The 24,929-nt window shown below is 44.7% G+C and overlaps 1 protein-coding gene across 1 annotated transcript in view; it reads right to left on the bottom strand.

The window, feature by feature from the left end:
- LOC144769219 (uncharacterized) overlaps window positions 1-24,929 on the bottom strand; it is a 221,179-nt gene that overhangs the window by 15,250 nt on the left and 181,000 nt on the right. The window contains exon 10 of the mRNA XM_078653259.1: window positions 19,795-19,812. Coding sequence (XP_078509385.1) covers window positions 19,795-19,812 — 18 coding nt within the window. The remainder of the gene's footprint in view (window positions 1-19,794; window positions 19,813-24,929) is intronic.

Below are 24,929 nucleotides of genomic sequence, written 5' to 3'. Positions count from 1 at the left end.
GAGTCAGCAGCTAGCGCTGGGTAGCGTTAGTCCTAGCAGCAATCTTCCTACCTACATCGCTGTTATTATCCTTGTCAGCATTAATGATATTCTCTTCTTCATTGAATCCTGACTCAACCACTCCTCTCACACTCTTTTAGACACTGTAACGCCCTTTTAACTAGTCCATCATCAAAGTGGACAGGCAGTTTAAAATCGAGGGAGGTGTTGAGATCATTCGTAAAGTAATCTATGGTGTTCGCCTGTCCCTGCATTATCTTTCTCCTGCTTTGAAATTTTTCAAATTGATCTGTCCCTTACCAATGCTAACTAACGGAAACATTTTTTTTTGCAACAGAATTTTATTGATTATACAGCTGACCATACAGCACTTACAATGTCTACAATCTTAACTATTCGGTTAACAGTACTCATCGTCGTGCCTATCCATAACAACTCAAGGTATTGCAGGAAATACTAGATAAACTAATCTACATTTCCATATATAACAGGCCTAGATGTAATCTTAACATTCGGGATGCCTGGACGTGGTCCATAAACCAATTCCCAGGTAAATCTTTAACTACTAAGAACCTTAACATTCCCTCTATCACATCCCCCTCCCCCACCTCCTTTAGGTGTGTCATGATGGACCAGATTTAACATGTCAGGAATAGGTTTAGGTCTTTTCATTGTGCTCCTGATATCTATACCCTGCTGATCATATTATCTTTTCAAACCATTTAAGCAGATTTGTGATATTACTTGCGTCCAGCTATAAGGAAACTCATGCCATCTCACCACAGCATCGCAGCACCCCCCTTGAATCTCTCTGGAGGTATTTTAAATCAACTATTGCCTTCCGGGGTTTCTGCCTGGTAGCCAATTCTATTTTTCAATTCTTCGACTAGGGCCGACCAGGTTCTGGCTGATTCCAATGATCCCTTCGTTCTCTTAGCAATTCTAGTTCTTATTGCCCATTCATAATCCGATCAGCGTATTATTTCACTCTATCATCTTTCCAGACTAGGATTCCTTTGTGCCTTACAGTTCCAGGCTATCTCTCTTTTAGCCAGGAGAAGCACCAGGTCCTGGAATCCACTTGTGACTTTAGTCTTGGGGGTGTGTGGGAACCAATGTAACAGGCAATGTTGTGGTGTGCAATTCACCTAACTTCAGACATCATGTCCGTGACCGCTTTCCAGAACCCTCCCAGGTATGGGCAACTCCTAAACATGGGGAGGAACTCTGCTCCTATCTCCATACAGCGTGGGTACGCAGCGTCTGTTGCCTCGAAGCATCTATTTATCCTATCGGGTGAGATATGCCCTATGTAGAACATAAAAGTTAATGAGTTTAAAGCGCGGGTTCCTGGAGATCTTGAGGAAGTGCCTCATGAGGTCTTCCCATTTTTTCTCCTCTATTGGAATCCCCAAATCTTCCTCCCATTTTGCTTTCACTTTATCTAAGGGAGCCACACCCTGGCTTCAGAATCAGCGATACAAGCATGTAACAGCTTTGTATGTCCCAGACGTATTGGCATCCAGTTCCCTCAACCCCAACTTCCAGAGCTACTTGATTGCCGCTGTCAGTGCTCTATGTAAGAGGAAATTACCCCTCGGCAGATCATTTCTGTCTCGGAAGTCTTCAAATGGTATCAGTGTACCATCGTCGTATAAGGCCCAATTGTGCATACTTCTGCCTCCACCCAATCTCCTAGCCCGTGCAAGTCCCTTCCATGTGGGAGTTCTCTGAGCCATTCTAGCGGGATGTCTGGTGCCTAAGGCCTCTTCCTGTTCAATTTCTGAGATGAGCGACCCCAGCATTTACACAGTACCTGGAAGTCAGGGCTAGTGTTTGCTCTTGAGACCGTTAGTTTCAGAATTGCCCTGGATAACTGTTGGATGTTTGGGACATTGTGGTCCATTAGCTCTGTTCCTTCCTTCCTGCCCGAAAACCCACTGCGTGAGCCACTGGATCTGGGCTGTGAGATAGTAATTTTTGAAGTCTGGGAGTGCGAGCCCCCCCTCTTCTACAGGTCTTTGCAATGTAGATAGCACTACTCTGTGTCTACTAAACCCCCACACAAATCCTGTGACCAGTGACCTAAGGTCTCGGAAGACACTTGCCAGTACCCAAATCGGAAGGGTACCAAAATAGAACAGTAGCCGTGGTAACACCGCAATTTTCACAGAAAGAAGCAGAAATTCATGTTAGTTTTCAGTCCTCTAATGGCCTTCCCTACATTGCCCTAAGGTGTCATGATAGATTATTGTCCCTGGGTACGATAAGCATCTAGACTCCCATATTATATATTTTTCTATATTTGTTCTGTTTCTTCCCAAGGTGGTCGAGAACAGGCACAACTTTCTCCAGTTAAGCCGGAGACCCTCCACAAATGATTGAGAAGTTCCCTTGATCCCCGTGGATTACCCCATGTGTTCTTAAGAAAAAGCAGGATGTCATCCGCATATGGTGATATACCTATTGTGGCATCTCATTATGGTGGGTGTGAACAGTCAAGTACAAAATTTTCTATACAATTATAACCCAACCCCCCATCAATACTGAACCTCCCAGGTGTGGTGTCCGTGATATGCAGAGGGTGGATAAGAATGAGACGTGGTCGGAGTTGGGGCCATATCTGTTCCCTATCATGATCTCTCGACTGTCATGAGTCCCATGCAATACCACATATTTCCCTTCTGGATCTATTATTTGCCCCTTGCACTTAAATGGGACCACTGGTTTAATCCATACCAGTACCCCTCTGGTGAATGCTGAGTAATCAGTAAAAAAGACCTGTCCCCTCCATCTACGCTGGAGAGCTGCTCCTTCTTTGGCTCCAATATGTGTCTCCTGTAATAGGGCAATCTGCACTTCCCTTATGACTAAGAAGGCATATATCTTATGTCGTTTGGACATGGAGTGCATCCCTCTCACATTCCATGTAAGTATTTTGTAATGTATTGGGGGTGCCATTTGTTGTCTTGGGCAAGACCCCTATTCCCACTAGGGGTGGCTATAACTCTACCTATTCTGTTTCTCCTGTATAGTGACATGCCTAGTACAAGCCACCTTGAACAACTTTCCTTGCCATGAACTCGAATCCCCAACAGAAATATGAACCCCCTTTCCCCAGGACAGGCATAGGAACAAACCCCATCCAAACTGGTCACCAATAGTTGTCCGAACTCAGGTGCACCCGCATAGCTCTAGGTAGGGTGGTCTGGTATCACAGTCTCAAAGCAGACCCCCAAGTCCCCACTTCCCCCATCATAAGCCTAGCCAGCTGCCACTGCCATTAAATTACCTCGTCTGATGTTCCTGGTGTGACCTTCGGCAGTTCCTTGTTGGTGTCTTCTGCAGAGCTTCAGTCTCCAGTTGTCTCCGAGTTTTGACCTTCGTGCTCACTTGGCGAGGGACGTGGGCTCGTGAGTTCCATGAGAGCCTGGATCACTTTACCTTGCTCCCATTGAGTTCCAGCTAATGTGGAAGCATTTTTCTTTGTAGGCTTGTGTCCCATACGGCGTGATGTGGGATGTATCTTGTCTCCTTTTGGTCTTGCATTTGATTCCCCTTCAATCTAGTTCCAGGCATCCTGTGGGGTTGTGAAGAATTGCGTGGCAGTGGGGGTGATCACCCTTAGACACAAAGGGAACAACATTGCATAGGGGACGTTCATCTGTTTGAGGCAATGTTTCACCCCCAAAAAGGGTGTACGCTGCTCTGCACTTCCCTTGTTAAAATCTGTAAAGACCATCACTTTACTATTATGTATTTGTAGGTCTAGCTGTGTTCGCGGTTAGGCTAGGATGTGGTCCCGATCTCTATAATGCAGGAGTTTGGCAATTACAGGTCGTGGGGGCATCCCCGGTAAGGGAGGTTGGATATGGACTCTGGGCGCCCTTTCTAGGGCACAGAATTGGGAAATTCCCTCAGGCACTACCTCCCTGCGACTCCACTCCTCTAGGTAGGTCAGCATGTTTGATCCCTACGCTCGCTCAGGAACCCCAGAATACGTATGTTGCTTCTGCGGGATCTATTTTCACTGTCTTAGGCCCGCATTTCCAGAACCTTTATCTTGTTCCTAATGAGGGATACTGTTTCTTTCTGCAAAGCTAATTCAGGTGATAAGTCCATTAAATATCGTTCAGTAGTGGTGACTCTCTCGGCCAGCCTCCTATGATCGTCTTTCAGTAAATCGAGCTAAGTCTCAATGCTGGCTATTTTAGACTCAAGGGCCTTTTGGGAAGCCGTTATTGCTTGCAATAGGTCCTCAAGTGTTGGATCTGTTCCGGTAGCTTCCTGGCAGGTCAGTTCCATATCTCTGACTTCGTGTGTCTGATCGGATGTAGGGTCAGTGCTTTCATTTTCTGGGCCACGTTTCCTAGCACATGTACCCATTTTTTCTGAGCTACGCCTTCTGTAATCTTATTCAGTGCTGCGTCTCTCTTGGCGACAGCTGCCGAAGGTAAGTCACCTTGTGCAGTCATATTCCAGTCAAGCTTCAAGCTAGCCCTGGGGATTGTTGTCTCCACTAAGGGCTTGCACTATAACTACGCACCCAATGGAACCTCCTCTAGGCCAATATACTCTGTGCTCCTCAGACACACTCATTTCCTTTAGCCTTTCCGGGGGGCTTGTCTGGGGCTTTCCACTTTGCCCTTTCCTCTAGGCTTTGTTGGCTTCCCTCACTCTGTCACTGTTGCCTTTTTTTAAAATTTCGAACCCCAACTATTTGACTTCTTTAGTGCGTTTGTCCACCAGTGAACTCCACATGCTCTTATACAAGCTGTGTAGGGCCACTTGCGCCAAATGCAATCACCCGTATTGTGGGAACCTGTACGGTGTGCTGCTCTCCGCACTTCTGCCAGCTGCCACTCCTGACTCATAGCGGGCAGGTTAGAGTGTCTGCCACAGCGTTGGGTCTCACCGCCATGCAGTTGCCCCAGCAGACCTCTGCGTCCTCCTCCAGAGCAGGACCAGTTTGCCACAACTGTCCTCTACCTCCGTGTCTGGGAGCCCTGCTGCAGGGCAGCCTCACCTCAGACTCTTTATTCTACTCCGGACGTGTACGGTAGGCCCGGGCTGACTCCTGGGACTATTGCTTCTTCAAGTGCCTTCTTGGGAGTTATGCTGCCATCTTGCATGAACAGGGTCACTGCAGATCTCCACTGCTCGCAAGCCCCCTGGGTCATCCAAACACTCTAGCGACTAGGCACATGCAGTAATGGGGGAGACCTACTGTGTTCTGGGCGGCATAGATGCTAGTCGGCGGGCGCCATCTTGACTCTGTTGAGCCTCTTTTTGTGTTTCTCCGTCCGAAGCTATTACAGGGTCATTCCCATGCATGTACCTCACCGCCTTCAGGTATGTTAATGTTCCCAGTGATCTCTTTATGGGGTCTGGGATAGACAGGGTAATAGATAACGGAGGTTACTGGGTGAGAGCTCTGCGACCCACGTCTTATTCCATCGGCCTGAAGCCACGCGCCCCCCCAACTAATGGAAACATGTTTGTTTCTATCAGCATACTGTGACCAACACGATTTCCTAAATAAGTTAAATGAACTCATCATCACTAATCTTTTTCCATTTGAGAATATTGTGATGATGTGTCTTGGTTCCATACCTATGTTCCAGCATGGAACCAGGTCAGTGTAATGTTCTTTTATCTGGTATTCTAAAAGTGTCAGTTGATCCCTGCTGGATGTTGGATGAGGTTGTTGATTAAATACCTCCTACATCAATCTCACTTGTGTTAGGACCTTTCATTACTACACTGGTGACGAGGATGGGATTCTAATTAGAGGCACAAGAATGATTCCACCTTTGAGTTTAAGGAATAATATTGTAAAAATGGCGCATGAAGGCCACATGGGAATTTCAAAAACAAAACAACGTATCCAACAAGATTTTTGGTGGCCAGGCTTAGATCTAATGGTGGAACGTGCTGTTCGTGAATGTGTACCTTGTCAGTTAAGTGATAAGGTACTAAAACCAAGACATCCACCCATGGTTTGCAGAAGGTTACCAAAGTGTCCCTGGGATGAGGTAGCCATCGACATAGTGGGACCTTTGCATGGGGAACAACAAACTCCTTATTTAACTGTTTTGTTGGATTTGTATTCACGTTGGGTTGGAGTTAGTTCAGTGAGGGAGATCACAACTCAATCTGTTATAACATTTTTAGATTCTGTATTTAAACGTGAGAGTTTTCCTAATTCTATTCTTTTGGACAATGGCCCACAGTTCTGTTCAGGGGTGATGGAAGAATATTTGCTCAAATGTGGTGTTGTACATAAAAAGATTTCATTATATCACCCAGAAGCAAATGGTGCTTTGGAAAGACTCAACAAAACTTTGAAAGAGAGTATTCAATTGGCTAAAGTTAACTGTCTTGTTTGGAGGAAAAAGTTGCAAAATCGAATTACGGATTACAGATTCACTCCTCATTCCCCTACTGGTAAATCCCCTTTCGAACTTTTCAAGGGCAGGTCTGCAAATACAAGTTTGTGTCCAGGGTGGATGATTTTGGATAAAGGGTTGAAGAACAATGCCATTCAGCATTCTTCAGAAGAAAAGGAACATTTATGTTGATTTCCGGAGGTCAGGTAAAGCCTCACACTTCAAAGTTGGTGAGAAGGTCAAAATTAAAGCTCCGGTAGGATGCCAGAGTTGGTAAAAATGTACTTCACCTAAAACTGTTGTTAAGCTTTTCAAAAATGCTGTAAAAACAGATGATGGTCGTATTTGGAACTATAGTCGTGTTGTACATTTTGGTGGGAGCAATATGTTTGACCCTAACCATTCTGATGTTTGTGTGAAATCTGGGTCCACTCGCAAGAGTATGTGAATTCGCAAATGTCCTAATTATTTGTGTGATTATGTGAAGTAATAGTTTTATATGTTTTCATCTAACTTTTATTTTGTTACTTCTTTGTAATCTACCTTTCAGAGGTATCTTTTGAAATGTAAAGGGGAAGGAGTGTGATGATGTGTCTTGGTTCCATACCTATGTTCCAGCATGGAACCAGGTCAGTGTAATGTTCTATTATCTGGTATTCTAAAAGTGTCAGTTGATCCCTGCTGGATGTTGGATGAGGTTGTATAATCTCACCCTAGTCTTCAGAAAAAACGTTTAAAAATTCTAGGCCACTTGTTTCTCATCCAGCCTAATTCTTCTCTCAAAATGCTATGTAAGAAGATCTGAAAGGGCAATCGTTAGTCCTGAATACTCCTTTCATATGCCCAACATATATTTGAAAGAATATACTACCAATCTTCCATTTTCACAGCAAATATGGCATGTCTATGCTCCCAAATATATATCTCGAAGAATAGCAGTAAAAACATGTTTTGAATGATTAAACTCGCGCCATTGTTTCCTTTTCCTCTGGTGTTGATGCCACATATAATTACTTCTCCTTCCTCTTCTATGTCAAAATGAACTTAGCCAGACAGGAATTTGATGTCTCTAGCAAGATGTCTTTAATCAGGCCAGAACTTTACAATACTGCTCCTTCTTTCTTCTCACGATACTCCAACCTCTAATTAAAATGAATTCCCCATTATCTAGGAGAATACCATCCTCTCTACTGCCTCCAATACAAAACCTGCCATGGACTCTAATGACCCAAATGCTGCCTCTGTTGCCAAAGACCTTGCTCAAACATTTATCACTGATTGGCTGACCCTCACAAATTGATCACTTTAAAGGGGTGTTACACCAATCTATCTCCAAGTTGTTCATGGTAAACCTCTTATAATAAAAACCTATCCTTGATCCCTCCAAAATGTCAAAGTACTAACCCATCTGTGGTCTTCCCTTCCTAGCTAAAATCCAAACTAATCTACCATATCACAGAAAATGTTCTTTGTGATATGCTGCAATATGGTATTAGAGCGAAGTACATCACCTATACCCTTTTCACTTTCTATAAAGCCCACTCTTGTCTTCTCATCCTTGTTGACCTAACAGCAGCATTCTTTACTGTTGCCCATCAATTTGAAAATGAAAAACAAGGAGGGCCTGGACAGATTATTATGAACTCTATCAGAGCACTGTCGATTGGTTAAAATTGGTAACTCCATTTCTGATCCCTCCCATATCACGTCCCTAAAGTCTTTATCTGAGTGACCCTAAAAAAACTCTTGCCATCTCAAACCTCAGTATGCAGATGGCAAATTTTCATGTAGAGCTATGTCTATCCACTCTACCTCCTCTTATCCTAACAATGTTATTTCGAACATGCTTTGTCAATATGTGTCCATATTTATCAAAGCTCACAGCTTACTGCTGTTTCTAACCTTTCATATTTTCAACTGCCTGCCTTGCACAGCCTAGCAAATTCTTAGCTTTTATGTCCTTTCTCTGTGCCCAAATAGGGTTCTTTCTATTGCTACCAGTAGAATCAGTCAGTCAGTCAAAATCCTTTTTTCTGCTCTGTTCGACCAATAAAAGTTTGCACAAAATCCAATACATGGGGCATGGCCAGGAAGCGCATGGAGTAAGGCGTGCAAGCCTAGGTCTCCGCTCCACCGCGTTCCGCTAACGCTGTTGCTCTTCTCCATCGAGTCTGTAGACAGGATGGAGACCCCTGAACTGCTGGGGCTCTGTGGCGCCTGGGAGTGTGGATTCTCAAGCGGCCTACCCGGTATCCTCTACGGCTGCCATCTTGTGGTGGCAGACTCAGCCTTGGAACCGCAGTCAGGCTGCGCCCTCTGGCCCCTGTGTTGGGACGCAAGAGCCTACAACGAGCCCTGGTTTAGCTCCTTTTGCTGGGAGGCGACCAGCCATTGCGGAAAGCGAAAGCCGCCCTTCACTCTCACCTGAGCCTCGGAGACACATGCCTTAGTCCTGCAGCACGGCCCTGGATGGTTGATCGGTAGGGGTGGGTCCGGTGTGAGGCTCTGAGGAGCCTGTTCCGGAAACTCCGAGGAGACGGGGACCCCTAAGCAGTGGAAGGTGAGCCAGCAGAGACTAGTAACTTACGGGGTCAGTCTGTCCTCCTGACGATACCCTTGGCTGCCATTCTAAGGGCGGGCCTGGCCTTCCCGACTCGACAGAGCCCTGCACCCGGTCCGGAGTGGCGCTGGAGCGACGCAAGCTCGCAGAGGTATCCCTAGGCTGGTGGCATTCCTTATGCTTTTTGGCCACCGACGAACACTTGGGGAAGCCCCCGATCCCAACTCGATCCCCGAAAGCTCACTTTGAAGCCTGGCTGCGGTGCCCTGGAGTACATGGCTATGACAGTAGGACCAATTATTTGAAGTAAGGTCTGCTGTGCGCTGCGCTTCGGAGCCCTGCTGGGGCGGCGGAAGAACTCTGGGCCCTGTGGACACTGGGGAGGCCCTGAGAAGCAGACCTGCTCACTGCTACTCTTGCTGGTCTCTATCAGTGGGGCCACAGCCCATTACCTGTGGTTGGGGAGTCTAGATGGATCCCCTCCGGGTGTCCGCAGGCAGTCATCTTACAACTGCTGGCCTGTGAACTAATCTCTGCATGTTGTATGGGATGTAAGGGGTGGTTACGCCCTTTGGTGACAGCAGAAGATCCTGGGATGCTTGTAACGGCCTTCGCTCATGCTGGACAAGGAGAGAATTGTGGTGGTGCTCTAGGGTAGGCCGTGGCCTCTGCTGCCTGAAGACGTACCTGTGGGGTCATCTTTGCTGGGCGGGTGCCCATCCTATGGACTCTGGTCCTGTGCTGTGGGCTGTTGTGGGGGAGAGACCCCGTGCTACGTGTGGTGGTTCGTCTTGGTAGCATGGTAATACTGTGATGCCTGTGTGGGACATCTGGGGCTCCTTTGGCCTGGCTCGCAGACAGCCCTACACAACTAAATAATAGTTGCCAAGTCTTTGCTCCTCAACGCCTTTCTACCCCATTCTCAGGGTCTGACCTTTCTCCATCGTTGGACTCACGGTCCCCCTGGAGCGCCCTGTCATGCCTCCTATAAATAAAGCACATAAAGACGCTGAGTCTACCACGGCTCGTGACAATCCAGCCACCTCCCTCTGGTCTAAAGCTACTCCTCATTCACAGGAAGACTCCAACTCTTCAACTCTGGAATCAGGGAAGTCCACCTTGGAGGTGCCACTCACCCAGGCATTCATGGTGTCCCTCCTGCAGGAAATCAAAGACGAGATTGGCTCTCTAAGACAGGACTTCAAGACAGGCCAGCAGGAAATCCATTGAGAGGTCAGGGAAATTGGAGAAGAGTCGATGACCTTGAATGCACTGTGGACACCAGAGCTGAGGATCAGTAAAATCTGTGGAAGAGAATGATGGAAATCGAGGAGCAGAATATTTCCTTTAAGCTGAAGCAAGAGAACCTTGAAAATCGCAGTCTGCTAAACAACCTGCGCATCAGGGGGGCTCTATTGGGGGGAGAAGGCAAAAACATCCTGACATATACAGCAGAACTTTTCCAAGCCATCCGAGAGAACGAGGAGGCCTCACCACCTATGTTTGACAGGGCTCATCGGGTCTGTGGCCCACACAATCTGCCTAACTTCATTCTGGACAACCTTACTAGAGTCCATTACTATGCCGATAAAGAAACTATTCTGAAAAAAATACAAGGGATTAAAACGATTTCTTACAATGGCCTCTTGATACAAATACCAGTCACACTTTGACAGCGAAAAGATTTCAAGCCCGTCACAGAAAAGCTGAGGGATCTCAACATCAAATACCAATGGGGTCATCTATTTGCCTTAATGTTTACATGATAGGGCAAAAGGCGAGTCCTTCGTTCACTAAACAATGCAAAACAGCTTCTGCAGCTCCCATCGGAGTCTGATGGAGGGGACCTGTCTTCACCGGGAGAGCGCTGAGAGGGGCCTCTTCTCCTGATATGGTTCACAGTCATGCCTCCTAAAGCCAGACTCCGCATACAGGAACTTGATTCTTCCAAAACTAAACAGTAAATCATCAGTCATATTTGCTCCCTGAGTGGCTCTTCCTCTCCAGCTCATACAGAGTAAACACTCCCTGGCTTTGCTGTCTCCTGCAATGGGGCCACATGTACCTCGACTTAGACTTGACGTGAATCCGGCTCTGGGAAGGAAGTCCTAGATACTGTTAGAGGATGGTTGAAAACTGAGGGAGACATTGCATGTAGCCTAAAGTCACACTTGACCCTCTTGCATAAAGAGACTACGTCTTTGGAGGACGTCGGAGCCGTGACCGCGGCTGACATTCTCGGGATTGGCCCGATGGATGGAGCAAATATCCCTTTTCCTAAACATTGCCACAGGACAGTTGTGGCGGAGGCCCACAAACCTCTGTGCGACTGCCACCCCACCTACAGAGTCCCGTAGGAGAGTGACTTTTCCGGAATGGCCCATCTGTGTTACACTGGGCTGTTCTTGATAGACTCTGTTTGTGCCTGGCCCGGTTGGCCATCAGTTGTTGTATCCTTCATTTTATTTTTCTTTCCTTTTTCTTCACAGTTTCTTTTTTTCTTTTAGATGTGCTGATTTTAGGGGTATGAGAGTAAACACGAGTGCTTTGCTGGGTGATACTTGGGCTTGTACTGCTATGCTGAAGAGCTGCGATGGCCCTTTCGTTCTACTGGGGGACATGAGGTTCTGGAGGAAGGGACCCAGGCCTACAGGGTCGCTGTGACGGTTGCAGGGGTCATACTTCTCTTGCAAGAATGTTATGATGGGCCACAATACATTTCTCTCTCTAAATGTAAAGGGTCTGAACTCCCCTAACAAGAGGCGTCAGGTTTGGGGATAGGTGGTCTCTAACCTTTGTTAACACATATGCCCATAATCAGCACCAGGATGCTTTCCTATGCCTACTCCTTAGGGAGCTCCTACAGTCAGTCACAACTCCCATTGTCCTCGTGGGCGGTTTTAATTTGGTCTGGGACCCAGAATGGGATTGTACTACCAGACAAAGTTCTGGTGCGATGTTGGCGGCCCTGAGGAATGTCATCACAGACTTAGGCTTAGGCTTAGTTAATGTCTGGAGACATCTACACCCGGACTCTAAGGACTATTCCTTTTTCTTCCATTCGCAACAGTCATATCCTCGTATAGAATATTATTTCTTCTCTCTCCCCCTGATCCATCCACTGAGCAATGCGGAGATATCTGAAATATCTTTATAAGATCACTATCACTGGTTTCCTTCCAACCCCCTAATCCACGTAGGGAGTCCGTACCCCGCTAGAGGCTGCCCCCTCAGGTCCTTCGGGACCCTGTGGATGTGGTGGATATCCAAAAATAGACTGAGGCCTTCTTTCTTGCTAATTCCCTTACCAACACCTCTGAGGACACTCGATGAGATGCTTTTAAAGCTACTATTCAGGGAGTTATCACATCTATATCGATCTCCAGGACCACGGAGGCTAGGTTGGTTGAGACCACTCTCTCTGGAGACATCAAAACACTGGAATGCAGGGATCATCTTCATCTGTCCCTCCTCAATAAGTGGCGCCTCGCTGAATTGCAAGGCCAATTGCACCTGCATCACACCAATACGGCAGAGAGAATTCTACTCAACCTCAAGCAGAAGTTCTACACAGGGGGTGATAAGGTTGGGGCGTGTCTGGCACGGCGCCTTCCAGCGCAGACCGCCAGAGCACACATCACCAAACATAGGCCCCCAGATGGCTCATGGGCCATTTTGGAGGTGGATAAAGGTCTTAAACTGTAGAATTTCTATGGGGACCTCTATGTAAATACTCCTTGTACTCCTGATGCTGTACTGACTTTCTTAACTCTTGCACTTGGGATCCTATTGATCCTCACTTTATGAAATTGCTGGAAAATCCCATTACTCATGATGTGATTGCTAAGGCTTTGAAACAACTTCCACTTGGTAAGACCCCCGGGCCGGATGAATTACCTGTCACTTTTTAGCGGGTCTATTACCCGCAGCTTCGAGACCATTTGCTTAATCTTTTTTTATAGTTTCACAGATATCACAGTTCTCACCACCTCCATGAACGAAGTGGAGGTGGTCCTTATCTCATAGCCAGGTAAAGACTATTCCTTTCCTGCGTCCTACCGCCCCATTGCTTTGTTAAACACTGATGCAAAGATTAATACAACCATTTTAGCCAATCGCCTGGAGCCCCATCTCCCCAGTCTCATTGACCTCGATCAAGTGGGATTTATTCAACACCGCCAGGGAGTGGACAATATCCGTCGGGTATCCCACCACGTATAAAAAAATACGCTATAGAATTATCCTTGCCTGTCTGGTATTCTTCGACCCGGAGAAAGCCTTCGATCGAGTGGACTGGGGATTCCTTAAAGAAGTATTACGGAGAGTGGGACTGGGACCGAAGATGATCTCCAGATTGATGGCGCCTTATGCAAAACCCTCTACCCACATTTGTTTCAATGGTTGTCTCACTGCCCCAATCCCCTTCTATTGGGGCACCAGACAGGGGTGCTCGCTATCCCCCCTGTTGTTCGCTCTGGTTGTGGAGCCCCTGGCTATCACCATTCATCAAGATCTGAATATACGAGGCATTTCCATGGGTGGGTATGACCATAAGGCCTACCTCTTTGCGGATGACCTCCTTCTATCATTATCCTCCACCTCAACGTCCCTCCCAGCTGTGGCTTCTCTCCTGAGGGCTTTTGAAGATGCGTCGGGATACAGGATCAATCTTGGAAAATCTCATGCTCTTAATCTTACTCTCTCTGAGAACCAGGAATTACGGAACCTGATTCCAGTACAGTGGATTGACGTATCAATTCGGTATCTGGGCCTAAACTTGACCCCTACACTCTCGACTTGTAATCAGTCTAACTGGCCTAGATATAGGAAGGCCATACAGGAGGAATTACACAGATAGAATGGCCTTCCTCTTGGCTGGTTAGGTCATATCAACACTATTAAAATGTCCCTTCTCCCTAAAGTTCTATTCCTCTTTCAAACTCTACCCACCCCAATACCTCAGGCTGATATTCTTGCCCTACAACGTAACTTTACAAAAAAATTTATGGAGCAAATCCCGCCCAGGATTTTCCAACAGGATCCTAATCTTGCCTTGTGACCGGGGTGGACTAGCGTGCCCCAATCCTTTGGAATACTATTGGGCTTGTCACCTTTAGTATATATCAGGGTGGGTGGTTCGCGAAAAACATTGGTTTTACTTGGATCGAGCGGTGGCTTGTACACCTTTGTGGGACCTGGCTTGGCCCCCGCGTGGAGCACGCACCTGCAGCGCCTACATAGCCACCCCAACGAAGACGGTATTGGAGATTTGGGACAAGTTGGCAGTCCCAAGGCCTGACATTGTTCCCATCCCCATACATGCTGGCAATGCAAACCCAAGCATTTAGTACATGGACAGAGGGCGAATGCCGGGTTATTCAGGACCTTTTTCAAGGCGAGGACTTCCTTACGTTTGATCAATGTAGGCAAAGGTTTCATCTCACAGGGGTAAATGTATGCAATATTACCAGATACGTCACTGGCTTAGCTCCCAGACCTATGTTCAGGGAGCCACTAGACAACTTACTGCCTTTGAGACCCTGGTTCGTAAATTTGAGGGATCGAAGGGTCTGAATTCTAAGACATAATCTGTTTTACAACACTCTCATGAACCCACGGATATCTGACACGGTGGGCTTTAAACCTAGACGAACATACCTCCTGAAGGGTGGACCGGTCTATGGCTTCATATTCCAAAGAGATTCCAGAGCACGCCGCAACGTGAGTCAGCATACAAGTTAATGACGCAGTGGTATTACACGCCCACCCGCTTACACCAAATGTTCCCAAGCTCCCCCGACCTATTGGAGATGCCAGAGGGATAGAGCTGATTTTATTCACATTTGATGGTCATGCCCGAATCTCACGATCTTTTTGAAGGAGGTCCTCAGCCACATCAAGGAGGTAGTGCGATTTCCTATTCCTTCTTCCCTGGCAGTTACGCTTTTAGACATTAAACCCTCAACACTAAATGTTATGACATACGCAGAGTTGTGCTTGATTCTCCATTTACTAGCAGCGGCTAGACAGTCAATAGCCTTATTTTGGAAGAAACTGCATCCTCCCCCTATTGCCACCTGGTTTCTTCACCTGTGGAATGTTTTAGGTCTTCAATTGCTTACCGCCCACATTAACCATACAGGCACACGTTTCACCCGCACTTGGCAGCCTCTTGTGCACTATTTCACCACGACCAGGCATTCCCGTTTGGCTCCCCCCAGACTTTGGGCCTTACAGTTGTTTGAGGACTCCCTTCAATCATACTCTAGAGGCCAGAAGCCGGACTCTCCGGAGCGACCCACCTAGGCCCGACGACTTGGCCTTTTCCATCCATATGGCCCCCCAGCTTCTGGACGAGGGGCGGCTTCCTCTCAGTGCATCCTCTTGTTTCTTTTTCTTTCTGTGTGAGAATTTCACATTTGGTTCTTCTTTTATTTTATTCTCTATATGTAATTGATGACAGCTCCCTGTTGCTTTCCTGATTAGAGGGCCACCATAGATTAGGGGAAAAATTGATATTTGATGACATTTCCACTTCTAAGTTGGTCTTTCTCCGCTCTCCCTGCAATGGGTCTCTTGTTAGGAGAAATGGAGACGGAGCTTGGATGGGTGTTGTTCCCCTTTATTGTGCCACATTTTGGTATGTAGGGCCTGATTGTATTTTGCATGGGCTAGATCCTGATATGTATGTTTTCATTAAGTTGTTGCACTATGTACCATGGAAAGTGGGCTTATTTGATGCTTTCTTTACAGGGACATGAGTTTTCAATTTGTTTGGCTTGTGTTGTATGCTTTATAATCAATAAACAAAATTTACATAAAAAAGCAACAACCAAAAAATCCAATACATTTCCATGTAAAATACTAAATAAATACATACATTTTTAAAATATAACCATTAAAAAGAAAAACATAATAAACATCTAATATCTACTGCGTATCTTAAGTACAGTTAAGTATAATTTAAGACAGCGTATACAGTATCTATATTGTCTAAGGATAATAAATAGTCCAAGGCTCTCTCATGTGACCTGGTTTCCTGTACTAATAGTAGGGGGCAAAGAAATGGCCTTCTCTGTGGGGTATAGAGTTTACACAAAAGAATAATAATCTTGATGCTTTGATGTGTAAAGCCTTCACAGGGGCAGTGGGGAAGTAATGAAAACCACGTGCCATGAGTCAATTTTTCGTACTCCCCTCTGTGAACACTTTTGATTTTATGTTTAGGATTTATTATGCATTTCTTATATAGCTGCTGTAGTAGTAGTAACATAGCTTTATTTCGGTTACAAACCTTAACAAGCATTGTCATAGCCAATAGGTCTCGCTTTTGGGACCTTATAAGTATTTAATTATGCAGCACAATATCCTTGGTGCAATAACATCAACTGTTGCATGGCTAAAAACTTATAAGGACCCAAAGGAGAGACCTATTGGCTATGCCAATGCTTGTTTTTAGAGGCATAAGTTGGCAAGGTATGCTCAGACGCGAGTCCCTTGCTCACTTTGCCACTGGATTCAAGCAAGCCTTGCTGAAGACGGCTGGAATGCCAGAAACCGGTCCTAGGAAGCTTTTTCCGGTCCAGGGAAGGCATGGCTTGACAATTTGGGCTGGACTGTTCCCATGAGGCACAGGGTCAGACTGATCTACATATGGCCATGTCTGAACTGGTTGTATCTGTTGTATCCCTCGTGCAACTTTCACCACCCTGAATAGTTTGCTGATATATCTGATGTGGGCTGGTAAACAGAGCAGGGTGAAACTAGAGGTGTTGAAACTGGATACGGACACTGTTGTCACACAGTATACTGTCAAACCACATTTTGATGTGAAAGTGACATTTTGGGACCATTTTTGGGAATTCACGAAAAACTCATTAACCCCTTCCATGCTCATGACGGAACGGTTCCGTCATCAGCGTCGGTGCTCCGGTGCTGATGATGGAACATTTCCGTCATGAGCCAATACGCTTTTAAACCCTTCAGCACTGCAGCGAAATTCGTGCAGCACTGAAGGGGTTAAAAAAATAACAATTTCTAAAACCCTTATATTTTCGGCAGTAAACACGGATGCTTCTATGAATCAGCCGCACAGAGTTTTACAGGTAGAGATACAAAAGTAATAGACAGGCAGATGTTACGATGCAGAACATGGAGAGAAATGCAAAAAGTGGAAGAGAGACACAGAGAGAGAAAGAGAGTTAGTAAGAAGAGATAGGAGGAGGCAGAGAGAAAATGATACGAAAGTACTCGAAAGAGTGAACAGTGCGGTAAAGAGACAAGCCTAGAGAAAAGTAGAGACAGACAGAGGCTCAGATAGAGATTGAGCAGGCGGTGGGAGGAAAGTAAGGGCTGGGAGAGCAGGCAGAGATAGGCGAAGACTGCGCTAGATAAAGTGACAGAAATATAAAAAGTGAAGCTCAGCCAAGGGCGGGGAGGGCAGAAGAGGTAACGAGTGATGACATGAAAGGCACAGAGAGAGAAAGAGAGTTAGTAAGAAGAGATAGGAGGAGGCAGAGAGAAAATTATACGAAAGTACGCAGAAGTATGAACAGTGCGGTAAAAAGACAAGCCTAGAGAAAAGTAGAGACAGACAGAGGCTCAGATAGAGATTGAGCGGGCGGTGGGAGGAAAGTAGGGGCTGGGAGAGCAGGCGGAGAGAGGCGAAAACTGCGCTAGACAAAGTGATAGAAATATAAAGAGTGAAGCTCAGCCAAGGGCAGGGGAGGGTAGAAGAGGTAACGAGCGATGACATGAAAGGGTGCCCGGAGAGAGAGAGAGACGCTTAATTACCCATGACAACAAAGGAAAGGCAGATGGTGGCTGCGCGCTTGCACACGTACGTGCACTCAAGCTTGTGGCCAGCAAAAGCCTGGGTAGCACTTTGAAAATCCACTAACTAAATGTCTCGCCAGAGCAGCTGCGCTGCCTCTAGTGAGACCTAAAAAGCACAAGTAAGCATCTCATAGCAACAAACAATACATGATCATATTATCTAAAAGCAATTAGCATCCTTTCCAATCATTCCCATGGTTCCTTAGAGGGTAACAAATAATTCAAAAATCATTATCGAATAAAAAATACAATCAAACTTGCAGATCTATAGCTGCTGTATATCACTGTGGTGGTGTTTTTAACCGAACATTTGCCGTAGGCCTAATGAGGAAGGAATTTATTCCCTCACTTTTTTAATGCTCCTGAGCAGTATCTAACCTAACATCCTGCTTTGTTACGACACACATATGTTTATAAAGTTGTCTGTAAGCCCTGCTTGTACTAATATATTTTTCCTACTGTCTTTCTCTTGTTAATAGCTGTTCTCAGTTCCAGTCTTCTGTTTTTCTGGACCAACACACCTGTGACGTTTGCAGCTCCCCTTTTCCTTTGACCAAATATATGCTCTTCGTTTAACATTCCTCCAATCAACTACATGCATTTGCTCGCCCATACTCCAGGCCTCAGTATTATCACAGTGCCACTTTTGCCACCCTATACTGTATGAATTACACAAGGGCTGAACATGTTTTCTCCTGTTCTTTGTGTTACAAGATCACCTTGCTACTCAATTCCAGATTTATATGAAGAGGTCGTGTCTCTCTCCCACCTTATGGTTATTACTGTATGCTGTAATTTGACTTTGCTCTTCAAATCTGCTGACCCTTGATACTGCTTCACAAGACCAATGAACTGCTGCCAATTTCTATTCAATGGTGATGACTTGGTACTCTCAGCTGAGAAATGCTTTCAATCTGTGTGCTACAATTGTATTTGCTTCTGCAGATATTAATACAAATTCTGTTTCATTTAAAAATATGTGTATTAGAATCAATGCTTTCGCAAACTGTAGGTATTGGTCTTTTACAAATACTACATACAACACTCTAAACCCCGGGTGAATGGATTTATTGCTACATAAACAACAAATAAATAAAATAATACAATCCGGTAACCAGCGATGTATCTTGCAGGCCTTCTCAATACATTCCTCTGAGCTCTGCTTTCATATGTAAATAAAGAATTCACAGTTAACCACGACAGAAAAGTCCCAGGAGCCAGAGTACCTAATTACAAGTGCAAGGGATTCAAAGTGGGAGAAGCCGACAGTTGAGTGGAGAAGGGAAGGACTGAGGGAGATGGTGGTTAGAGTTAAAACTAAATGAAGAGTGGAATAAGGAGCATAGACAGAGGGGTGACAACACAGAAGAAAGGTCATTGGCTCCTGAAATTAGGCAGCAAAGGTCTGGGTGTGAGAGGATCAACAGAAAATGTAACCAGCAGTAAAAGGAGAAGGAGTGAGAGAACTCGAAAGAGAGACATAAGAAACACATGGTCGACGGGCACTTTTGTATTTTTACAGATATGTAGTCAGCAACTGTGTTGCAATAAATAAATATATCAGCAGTGACTGTCTTTACGTAGGCTCTCGTTATGAATAGAATGTAATTATAGATAGACTGTCATTCCCATCTTGGCTAGAAAGGAAATGTCTGGCCAAATAGGGAATTACAATGTATGTGACAAAACCACAATTCCCATGTTGTTCACCTATAGATTTCTCATCTGAAAACAGAGTGAAAATAGGTTTTAGGAATGAGGAAATAAAATGCTGTATTCGGAGTGGAAAGGCCAATTCTTGTGATTTTACAATTTGCCATTGAGGAAAACTCTGCAGATCTGGGAGCAGAAATTCTTAACTTGCAATCCAACCTTTTGTCATATTTAATATAACCTGTTACCTAAAGTGTTTGCCTAACGCACTCTATATAAAACATTAGATAGGAAAATGCAACTCTGACTGCAATAAGGGAACAGACTGTAAGCATAAGGGAAGTATAGCTTTCTTACCAGAAGTTTTTGTAGCGCCTAAATTGATTTAGAAGAGAAAAAGAGAATGTAGGTATTCAATTAGTCAGCATATTAACACAACCTCCATGGCAATGTTTACATAAAACAAACAATCGCCGTTGAATGAACAAAACGTTGACATTTTAAATGTTCCAACCCCCTCTGGTGAGGGCTTATTTCTGTTCTTAACTGAATTGTTACTTTATGGCACCTAATCAGCAAATGGTTCCCTTTTGTTGCTAGCACCTGAACACTTGTCATGCTGCCATTGTAGCATAAACATCGTTTTTTTTTTTTATTTCGGGGTACTGGTTTACATATTTGCTTGATGGAACTTGTAGGGCCTCACAATCATTAGTGATTAATATCCCAGGAAACATGTAACACTTTCAGCCTGTCTTTGCTTTTTACCCGAAAGCAATTTCCATGCTGGTTGTTTTCAGATCATCAGTAAAAGGTTTTGATACTAATTTAAATTTTACATCACTTATCATCTCAGTCTTTTTCATATCGGTCCTCATTCACTCTATCAGGGTGAATCTTCACTCTGATGACATGCAACCTGTTTGCCCTTAAAAGTCAGTTCCTTCTCTTCAAACCTAAATAAACTATGGGGCATATTATCTAGATGTGCGTTATATAACGCACATTGCACATTTCCATATCGCCGGCTATCGCTCGATTTTTTTGCCATGTTAGCGCGTAATTATCAATGCGCAACACGTAGGCGAAATTAAATCCGGCGATAGTCGGCAATATGGAACATTAGCGCATGAAAACAAACATTGTTTTCACGCGCTAATGTGTGCCTTGATAATATGGGGGGGTGAATTCAGCGTTATGATCCACACCCCCATGTTATCAATGCCTTAACACCTGGTCAGAGCAGGCGTTGGGAGACCTGCGATAAACGAGTTTATCGCAGGTCTTCTTCTCCCAACGCCTGCCTTGGTAATAGGGTGTTCCCACCTCCAACCACATTTTACATGTGGTTGGACGTGGGAACGCCCACTTTGCATGTCATTAGCGATGTTTCTCGCTAACATGCAAAGTGGGCTTGAGGCAGGTGTTAGCATGCCCTTGTTAATAGGGCGCTGGAAGTATTGCCGCTTTCTCAGCACAATTCGCCGAAAAAGCGGCGATACTTCAGCTTGCTAATATGCCCCTATGTGTTTTAAATGTCAAATTCGACCTATTTGGATATACAAAGGCGACTCCCTTCCCACTTCCCAAATCATAGCATGTTTGCAAATGCATGGCCAGAGGAGCAGGAGCCAACAGAGGGCAGCCAGGGCGTTGGACTGAGATGAAGATGACTGGCTTCAGGATAATGAAGGTTACTAATAAGCACTTGTAGCAAAACCACCTTTACTGCTGTCTCATTACTGCCTTACACTGCGAAGAAGTCCTAAGTACCAAGAGTCTCAGGTATGCATCTGACCCAGAAACGAAACAAGGCATCGTAGTACATGCCAAAGCCACATTCACTAAACCAGAGAGGGAGAGTCATTCATATATCCACCAGCAGGGCTGGAGAAGGCCAAGGCCGAGTTCCTATCTAAACTAAGCAGCACAGTCTAATGTACCAGCAAGGCTGAGAATGATAGAAACCTTATCGTCATAAGGCAACCAATTGATCAAGTGCAAAATAATCGACTTATGATTGAAGTTAAGCTAATATCCCAAGAGTAAGCCATCACGGAACGAACACCCTCTGTCTGAAAAATGCATCAACCAAAAATGACATGCAGCACCCATGAACTCAGGAACCAACCACATGCCCAACCATAGGAATCCCATGGGTTCCAGTGAGGAAAAGAGGATAGCAGAGAATCCAGACTCCTCCAACCCGGGCAAATGCAGAGGATCAAGAACCCTCAGCTGGAAAGGAACCAGAACTAATGATCCACAAAAGAAACCTCCAAAATGTTAAAATGTGTCCTCCATTTGAGTGCAACTCTAGGAAAATAGCTAAGATCCCAAGGGACTATAACTCTCACTACTAGATAATGAAGACAGTACTGTAAACATCATCAACAACCACCCCCGAGCACAGTGGGCCATCCGGGCCTAGCTGGTCCAACTGCAGATGATGACTGCAGGCCAATATCTTCTTTAGCCTTTCCTCCCACCAACTACTGCCTGAAGCATCTCATGACACCCATCTATCTTGGATAAGGCCTTTCCTGATGCAGATCACTTGTTGATATAGGTTCATGGGTCACCATATATCCAGTGTTCCTCGCCTGCATGACCTCTATCATTCACTTAGCATTTTCTTTTACATTTAAAATATCATATGTGACACTGAAAATTCAAAACCATTTCAAATATTGTATGGTTCTGATGGTTTTCTCAGAACGATTTTGGATCATTGTTGCAAATCATTGTTTAAGCTAAAATTCAGGACTTTTGTTCACACTGTTGTTATATGCCAATTCATAGCCATAGCAGAACTTCATAATGAAACATTTTTCTCAGAAAGGTGAAACCCTGATACACAGCCTCTTTCTCCATCCATCACTGTGACCATATGAGGGGAATCTTGCCATCATTCAATTGTCTGCTATACTCCTTTCCTATGCCATAATGTGTCTCATTGTAACACCAGCGAACCATTTGCACAACGTTTGGCCTCACAATTATGCTATAACAAACCCAGCTTCTATAACAATTAGACTTGTAAAAAAGAAGCTTAAAACCTAAGGACTCTTTGCAAATTCAGAGACTTTAATTGACCACCAGAACTTCTGTCAGTATGTAAAAACTACTGGGCAGCTATTCTACACAACTGATATCTCTGTCTGAATAGATACACTCCAACATTCTTATCAAACTAAGTCAATATCATTAATCCCTCGTAGCAAGAAACTTGCCTGTTCATCATGCTCAATACCATCAACTCTGCCCATTAACATCGTTAACAGTTGCAAGATCATGACACAAGGCAAGTAATCGATCCTTCTAAAATATGAGTACAATTTTCTCAATGCGTTTGAAAAAAATAGTTCCCATCTTAATGTACACTCTGCCACTACTTCAATCCCCTCATTTGTTAACCATTTCACCCCCACTACTGCCTTCCCAGCCACCACATCTTCCAACAGCTTACACCCTCCCCTCTCCGTTCCACTAACCCTTCTGAGACCAAGGGCCATGCCTAGCCTACCATTCTGCCATGGGAGTGAAGGAAATTACTCGATCCGTATGGTGGAGAGGTCGCCCACATAATTTATAAATGACCGCCAAGCAGGCTATCATTCATAAAAGCAATGCCAGGAACTGCAGTTATGGTGGTTCATGCAATGCATATTACTCTGTGCTACAGGACTACAGCACCAAAAGTAATCCATAAAAAAAAAATCCTGAAAGGTATCTTCTTTTCGAAAAGAAAAAAATGTAGTGCTTTTATCACCATGGGAACCTTCTCCAAAGGCTGGGGAGCATAATAATAATGTTACTGTTCCTCATCATCAGGTTTTACCTGGTGGTAAGAAACAGTAAAAAAATGACTACATGTCCACCATCCAATTTGGGTGGTTGGACATGTAGACATTACTCTAAGGGCCCTCACTCGCCAGAGCCATTGGAGGATTCCAGGGTGCAGACAGAGTAGTCTTCTCCATGGTCATACTGAAGGTCTGCCTGCATATAAATCAGGTGGATGGACCTTCATATTGGTAGTATGTATACTCCGTCGCTGTTGCGACAGAGAATACATACTGCCAAACCTGGGATTTGCTGAAAAAAATGCTTATAACATTAACGACCTAATCTTTGACCTCTCTCCCATTTAACAGCCATCACAGAGACATGGTTCAGAGATGCCTCTATGTCTGACATAAATTACATCCTCTTTCCTAACTATAACATCCTAATGTAGGATGAAGAGTAGAAGGATTTGTGTGGCCCTAAATTCACCGTAATTTAATCTCTGTAAAGGAGATACCAATCCCTCATTTGAGTTTTCCTACTACCTGCTTTGTAGCTTTGTAGAGTGCTGACTAGTCCACCGTCAACCATTGCAGTGATGTACCATCCTGCTAAAGATTGCCTTGTGTCCTTTCCCTCTGATCTACTTCATCTTGCCTGACATATTCTGCCCTTATCTAACTGCACCAATATACTTAGAGACCTTTAAATCTGGTCTGATAATACATCAAATTCCGAAAGGAGATGGATATTTTGGGCTTCTCCCAAAGCTCGATGTCTAATAAACAACCTAGTAGAAAATGATTCAGTCCTACTTTTGTCCACCACCCCAACTGCTACTTTTTGAATGCCTATGAAGCTACCCTGGTCTGATTGTGATGTCATTAGCATCTGCATTGCTAACGAGTTTAGGTATAAGTTGACCCGGCACATGACTCCTCACATCCTGAACTCATGGAGGATTCTTAACAGCATACAACATGAGTATTTTTCCAATTACTGCTCAATATTCATGATCCCCATTTGGAATCCATGAATGGTCTCCATTGATCTAGGAAAATCACAATTGCCCTGGACATTGCAGTCCAGGACTCCACATTTAAAATGTCCTAATGAAATCCAAAAATTGGTTCACAGACAAAATCCTGCATCTGAAATGCAAATGTAGGGCTCTTAAAAGACAACGGAACAAAACAAAACTCCCTATAGAACAGATGGTCTGCAGAGTTCATTCAAGGGGATAGAAGATAGCCTGTATTAGAACTAAAAGGCATAACCTCGATCTTGCATTAATGGCACTAATAATTCACTTAAATATTTATTTGTATATTCGAGGCGATGGTAACTCACTACGTTCTGTTAAAACTCGAGGTGTCTTCCTTTGAAACTTGTGAAAACGTATTTTCCTATTCCACTAATAATATCTCAGCTCTAAGAGAGAGATCTCCACCTCAGCTCATTGTCCCAATGACCTCTAATACCCATTGCTCCCACTCTCTCAGAATTTACTCCAGCCTCAAAGACGTAAGTGAGAAATAAACCTAAAACCTTTAAGAAAACCTCCAAGCACTACGACAATTTGTCACTGGGCCAATAATTAACTTTTCCTTCCCCAGTGAATCCTTTCCTAAACCCCCCAAACATGATATCATCATTCTCATCTTTAAAAAAGATTTGCAAATCAAGTGAATTTTACAAACTAT

This window comes from Lissotriton helveticus, chromosome 7 (genome assembly GCF_964261635.1).
Source record: "Lissotriton helveticus chromosome 7, aLisHel1.1, whole genome shotgun sequence".
Taxonomy (NCBI): Eukaryota; Metazoa; Chordata; class Amphibia; order Caudata; family Salamandridae; genus Lissotriton; species Lissotriton helveticus.
Note: the sequence above shows the minus strand (reverse complement) of the source record. Positions and strands in the feature narration are given on the sequence as shown.